The sequence below is a fragment of the Castanea sativa genome, chromosome 11 (genome assembly GCF_040712315.1).
Source record: "Castanea sativa cultivar Marrone di Chiusa Pesio chromosome 11, ASM4071231v1".
NCBI classification, from domain to species: Eukaryota; Viridiplantae; Streptophyta; class Magnoliopsida; order Fagales; family Fagaceae; genus Castanea; species Castanea sativa.
In genome coordinates this window covers 12127679-12134400 of record NC_134023.1, presented here as the reverse complement: position 1 = coordinate 12134400, position 6722 = coordinate 12127679, and the positions used below count along the sequence as shown (strand labels likewise).

Genomic DNA, 6722 nt, shown 5'->3' with positions numbered 1-6722 from the left:
ACTGGGTAGGAACTCCCGCATGACTACCATTCCATAAAATCTTAAATTAGGTGGATGTCATCATATTCATGATAAGCTTTCTTAGGGATTCAGGAATATGGAAGAATTTGAGTGTTTCTCTAATAAAATCCTATTCCAACCAATCTTATGCTTTGTCTAGATAAAGTTTATAAAAAGTAAATTTGAAGGCCAAAAAACAGATAAATCTCCATGTGAAATATTTGAATGGCTTCTTCAGTAATGCCATAAATTTGAGTATTGTTTCAGTCACAATTTTATATAAACTCCATTTCTATTACATATAATGAATTAAGGTGTCAAACATATTTGAGAAAGAAAATATTACAAAAAATGATCTTTGATTATATAAATGTAATCAGGAATTGAAAATGATGAGGAAAAGTATAGACCAATTCTCATCTACCCTGTTTAATGGCCTTACCAAGCATGGGTTGAGAAGCACTCACTGATGAATTATCTACGTAACCCACCATGCTTGAACTTTCTGAATAGTCATAATAGATGCTAACGGTTCCTCTAGCTGCAACATCATTTCTTAAGCTTCTAGGATCATCAGATCTCCAGTCAGTCAAATATCCAGGCATTGAAGTTACAGTGCTCACTTCAATGTCTCCTAAAAGCATTGCCACCACACGCGACATTGATGGCTGTAATGTAGGTGATGATTGAGTACACAAAAAAGATACTCCTATTACTCGTTTGACTTCTTCCTCATTGAATTCTGATAATTTGACATCGACAAGATCAACTCCACAGTTGTCTTCATGTAGTTGCCATGCCTGAGAAAGATATTGTGTTACCAGGCTTCAGAATATAGTATATAGGCGGTGACAGTGAGTATTCCATTTTTTTTCAATGAGTCAACTTTCTAATTGTTCAGAATATAGTACAAAGGTGGTGGAAAGGAGAAATCCAATTGTTCAATTGAGTCAAGGGGTTCAGCATATAGTATAAAGGTATTGGCTGTGACAAGGACAAAGCTAGGAATTAGAGTGGTGGGGGGTGGGGAGTATGAAAAAACAAATTCATGAAAACCAACTCTTTAATACATTACAATACACTAATCTACTAAAAGGGAACTCGGCCTTCTTTTAGTTTTCATAATCTATCTATGATAATGTACTAAATATCGCAGTGTATAAAATCAAAGAATCCATCAAGAGATCATCTTCCATTTTGATTTTGTAAGCCAAAGCCAATTTTATATCACTAGATGTGGTTGGGCTATTTTAAGAGAGGATTAAATCTTTTTTTTTTTCAGGTTGAAAAAAGGAGGAATTTTTATTTCATTGTAAACTACAACACATTGGTATAAAGTGTTAAAGATGAATGCTTCTGCAAGTTCAGCACTGGTTCAATTGCTGCAAGTTTTGTACAGTATGACATGTAGCTTAACTTGTCCAAGTTCGAATCTTATGTAAAACCATAGGTTAGGTCTCTGTATTCAAGTAGTTAGAGTAGCCACATCCCATTTTGTGATTGGTTGTTTCAATAGTTTGCTAGATTGTTAATTTCAGGCGATGCAAGTCGACTAGTTAGTTTTTCTTCTCCTTTCTACTCTGTTTTGTATATATATATATATATATATAAACAGAGTTGTAATATTTATTAATTCAATGAAAACAATTTCATTTTTCTCTCATTCCAATCCAACGTTTAATACAATAACACAAAGAGAGTGGATTACAATCAATACAAACACAACAACTAACATTGTAAACATCTTTAAACAGCGACAACAAAGCAACTATTAAATCTTTTTTGAAGCCACGTACACCAATGTATCATGGAGATCATGAATCTAAGATGGACATTAACTTAATCATTAGTATTTTTCCAATTCTTAAAATTTTAGGGGGGCCGATAAGCATATTTACATATGAATCTGCAAAATTGTAAAAGATCTAGACAAATCCAGCTGTTTTCTTGATTGTTCCAAGGATCATCTTCATTTCACTTAAATTTGTTATTTTTACTCTCATATGTCCATACATTTCATGCATTATAAAGTACACTCTTGCATCTCAGGTCTTTGTATGTTTATTACATGTTTGAAATGCTTGATTAGTTAGGTATCATGTATTGTTTCACTTTTTCTTTAATTAGATAATGATTTGTTTATATTGAATAATAATCATTCTAAATATTTCACATGGATATCTCTAGTATTCTAGTGGAAATGTGATGTTTTGCTCTTTTTTCTTTTTCTTTTATAAAAGATTGATGGTAACAATATGAATAAATGTTATTCAAGGTTGTTTTGTGGTCAATTTTTTATATTGCTAATAGACACTAGAAAACCAGTTGTAGGACCGAGTGGGGCGGGAGCCTTACACTTTCCAAATCCATAACTTAGCACCTGAAATGACCATGCATCCAATTAAAGAAAGATAGCAACCTTCTATATGCAACACATAAAACATGGTTCATACCCATTCAAGAAGATATGTCTTTTCTTCTTCCATGCTTGAGTCTGAATTTCGCCTCCAACTAACCATCTCTAGAGCCACAATGCCGAAGGCAAACACATCAGTCTTCTCTGTAAGGTGTCCACGCATGGCATACTCCGGTGCAAGATATCCACTACATCAGTAACACAATCATATGCACAATTGAATATTAACATAACTAAAAATAAAATAAAATAGCAACTAGCTAAGCTTCTGGGGTCTTACATAGTCCCTGCAAGCCCAGTGCTTATGTGACTCTTGTTATCATCATATAGCTTGGCCAAACCAAAGTCTGATATTTTGGGGATGAGATCAGAATCAAGGAGGATATTACTGGCTTTCACATCTCTATGTACAATTCGAAGTCGTGACTCCTCATGAAGATAAGCTAAACCTCTTGCTACACCCAAGCATATATCATAGCGCGTTGACCAATTGAGATTCAAACTTCTTTCTCCTGTCCCATGCAAGCATAAAAATTTAAACTACTTTGCATAAATAAATATATATATATATATATATATGCACATAAAGTGAGATAGAGCAGCAACAAAGATGTGTTCATATACCGAATAATGCTTGATCAAGGCTTTTATTCTCTAGATGTTCATAAACAAGGTGTCGTTTATCTGCCTCAACACAACATCCATACAATTTCACAAGGTTACGGTGTTGCACAGCAGATATAATAGCAATTTCAGTGACAAACTGGTTCTTTCCTTGGTGTAATGCAGCAGAAAGTTGCTTCACAGCAACTACTCTTCCATCATTAAGTGTTCCCTATTTTGCATTGAGTTTCAAACACAAATATTAAAGAAATTAATTAAACGACAAATCGTTACTCATCAATAGATAATTTTTAGTGGGGATAGAAAATGAGAACCTATCCAATACGGGTGGGTGGCTCCGATAGATGTAATTCACACTTCTTATCTAATTGATGGCTCAAATACAATCAAACTATGTTGAATAAAATTGCATACATTCATTTACAGATAAATTTACAACGATAAAAATCAGTGCTGTTTTTTTTTTATTTTTTGTGTGTGAGGAAAGGCTAATTTTACCATGAAATTGGAGGCCAAATCTAAGCGTTTTCACTTTTTGACTGATATCATTCAAAGGAAAGTATTTCAAAAGAATGACTAGATTACCACATATAAATATTTGGTCTACAATTTCAGTATATGGAATCAAAAACTTTCACTTGCAGATCATTGTTTTCTCCAACGCATAGTTATAAAGCTAGACTAAAGTTTGACCCTAAGTAGGTTTTAGATCAATGGGTTACTGATTGAACCACAGTTTCAATCAAAAATTAAAAAAGATTAACATCAATTTGGAATTGTGAGTGCATTATAACTAGTGAAAAAGTAGAAAAGGGCGTATGGATATTATGTTATGAATATTCAACTATTTTCATATATGTATTTCTACAACAATTGCTACTACCAGGATGTCATAAATCATAAGCAAAGTGAAATAAAGAAAAAAAAATACAGAAAAAAAAAATTTTGAAACAGCTGTTGCATTGTGATTCTTTACTGCTGGGCAACTGCAACATATGTCTAAAAGCTCCAGGCGATTGCAATATATGTCAAATTTCTCTAAACTTACATAAGATCGCAGACCTTAAGGCACATTATGTTGTTGATAGCATAGGAACTTACCCTATAGACAGGTCCAAATCCTCCTTCTCCAAGCTTGTTAGCTGGATTAAAATCTTCTGTAGCTGCTTTTAGTTCAGCGTAGCTGAATGTGAATGGTCTGACGTCTATTCCTAAGAGCTCTGCAATTTCAACATAAACACAGGTTGTAATTCTAAATCCATTGTTTAGTAATCAATTTTCTTAAGTTGTGTACAGAAATCGCAGGATAATTTTAACTTGCTAAATTGAGAAAGCATCCCCATGTTAAGCATTAATTATCAATGTGGTTTTTTATAGAATGTTGTTGGATTGAAGATGGGGCTTCATTGGTGAAGTAACTCATGTTTCTCCTTACTTTTCCATGATATGCATGTGTGTGTACACGTGCATATGGGCATGTGTTTTGTATTATTTCCAGACATAATGGAAGAGGTTTTGCTATAAAGGCCTCTACGAAGCTGCGGTTTATACACGAACATGAAATTGAATCGAAGTTGAAAGTGCAGTGTTATGTACTAAACACAACATGCAGCACCCAGAGGCCAATTCACTAAATAAATTAGTAAAATAGGAAAAAATTCGGTAATTTTAATTCATAGACTAAATTGAATGAAGTCCAACAACTCCCATAAATGTGTAACATGATTTCTGGCTCACCATCATTTTCATTGGGTTGAAGGCGTTTTCTTTTGCGGATGATATAGAAAACTATGAAAACAGATAGAATGCCTCCAACGCCAACACGGATACCCACGATCAGACCAATCAAATTGCCATTGCTACTCCTAGAACTGGATATAAATTCTATACAAAAGAAAGGCAGTCAAAAACATGACACCAGCATTAAAGGAAAGCAGTACCTCATCTTCCTATTGCATCTATAATGTTTGCATTGAGGTACCTGTCGGAGCATTTGGGACTAAGAATGGGTTGTTATTGATGGCACTTATGGCTGAAATAGAAGGTCCATAAGTACCTTCAAAAGGTACGCAGCAAGTCCCTTTCCCAGCCCAGAAGAAATGGATTTCAAGATAGTTTTCTAATACTTGAACCTCAAATTGCCTCTGAATGGCTTTGAATGATCCACGGGCTTCCTTTTGTATGTCAAAATTCTGTAAACAATGTTTCCCCTGATATAAACATATTCGAAATTTCAAAGGCCTCAGTCAGTTTATTTTTTAAGTAATCGAGAATTTCAACTGAAGTGTAAAGCTGATAAAATAGAGAACTCTAAATTTACTACTATATACAGCTACAAAATGTAGGACCAAAATAACATTTTTATCCTTTCTTATAAAATAAAAAATAAATTTGAAAGTTAGAATTTACATCTTATAACATATTCATTAGTGGGCAGAAGTATTATGAGTGCTAGTCGCAGATCCACGTGATGCGTGAGAAAATTTGATATGATTATTTTTTATTGGATAAATATTGAATTAATATATTAGATTGTATATTTTTAAAAGTGAATATGTGTTATTTGAAATTATGTTTTGAATTAGAATTTTTTTTTTTTGTAGTCTAACAACTAACAAATTAAATATATTTTGTAGTTGGGTATTATGTATAGTGAGATAGTTATGAAAACACAATGCAATTAAAAAAAAATTTACATTTCATTTTACAGTGTGAGAACTATTAGACCAAGTTGTAACCGTATATGCTTTGTTTTTACTATACAAATGTATGCACTTCAACACTTATAGATATATTTTTCTCCAAAACATAGATTCACGTCTCTTTCTTCCTCACAATTGAAACCAAATGAAAAAAGTATATAAAGATAACTATGTAATAGATCATAATTAATAAATCATATATCATAAGGCAGAAATATAAAGTAAAATAAAATGCAAAAAGCAAACTTTATTTCATCATATGAACAAATCCAGCAATATATAACTCTTTAAATTCATAAACCACATGATCACTTAAATTTTAGGGGAAATTACAGTAAAGCCACCTGTGGTTTGACCTATTTTCACTTTGCCTACTCGTGGTTTAAAATTTAACACTTTGCCCACCTGAGATTACTTCTGTTAGGACTCTGTTACCCACCTTTGGCTTTTCCGTTAAAAAACTACTTTTACCACCAAAACATAACATAACACGAATCAAAAGATTAGGGTTTGAATTTTTTTGAAAGAACTTGGGTTATGGGGTTTTGTGTCTCTATGCAAACTACTGGTCCTCTACTGAAATTCCTTTGAAAAATAATCAAGAAAGGAAGAAGGCAAGAAAGATAGGATTGTTTATGATGAACCATTAAAAAAGGTCTACATTGGGACCTTTTTTAATGTCTCTGTAACACACTTAAAGACAAGGAGGGAGAAATCAAGAAAGTCAAGGATCAGCTCCGTCGGGCTAAGGATGACGCGATACAGGAGTATCGTGACTCCGACACCCTCCTAAAGGAGCTTGGCGACTCTTTTGCTGATGGCTTTGACGATTGCTTCCATCAAGTTAAGGCCTTTTTTCTAGACCTGGACCCATCCCATAATTCAATTGATGCCCAACTCCAGACCCCAGCCCAGCCCGTCTACTTCGAAAGCACAGATGAGTTGTTTGCGGATGACAACACCGACGACCCTCAAGGTGA

At 33.7% G+C, this 6722-nt stretch overlaps 1 protein-coding gene across 1 annotated transcript in view; it reads right to left on the bottom strand.

Annotated features, from left to right (window-relative positions):
* Positions 1 to 207: 207 nt before the first annotated feature.
* The window catches only part of LOC142615752 (putative LRR receptor-like serine/threonine-protein kinase At1g56140), a 34370-nt gene continuing 27855 nt past the window's right edge, over positions 208 to 6722 (bottom strand). The window contains exons 18-24 of the mRNA XM_075788575.1: positions 5022 to 5250; positions 4778 to 4924; positions 4142 to 4260; positions 3041 to 3251; positions 2697 to 2928; positions 2454 to 2604; positions 208 to 800 (exon numbers count right to left, since the gene is read on the bottom strand). Coding sequence (XP_075644690.1) covers positions 417 to 800; positions 2454 to 2604; positions 2697 to 2928; positions 3041 to 3251; positions 4142 to 4260; positions 4778 to 4924; positions 5022 to 5250 — 1473 coding nt within the window. The 3' untranslated portion in view covers positions 208 to 416. The remainder of the gene's footprint in view (positions 801 to 2453; positions 2605 to 2696; positions 2929 to 3040; positions 3252 to 4141; positions 4261 to 4777; positions 4925 to 5021; positions 5251 to 6722) is intronic.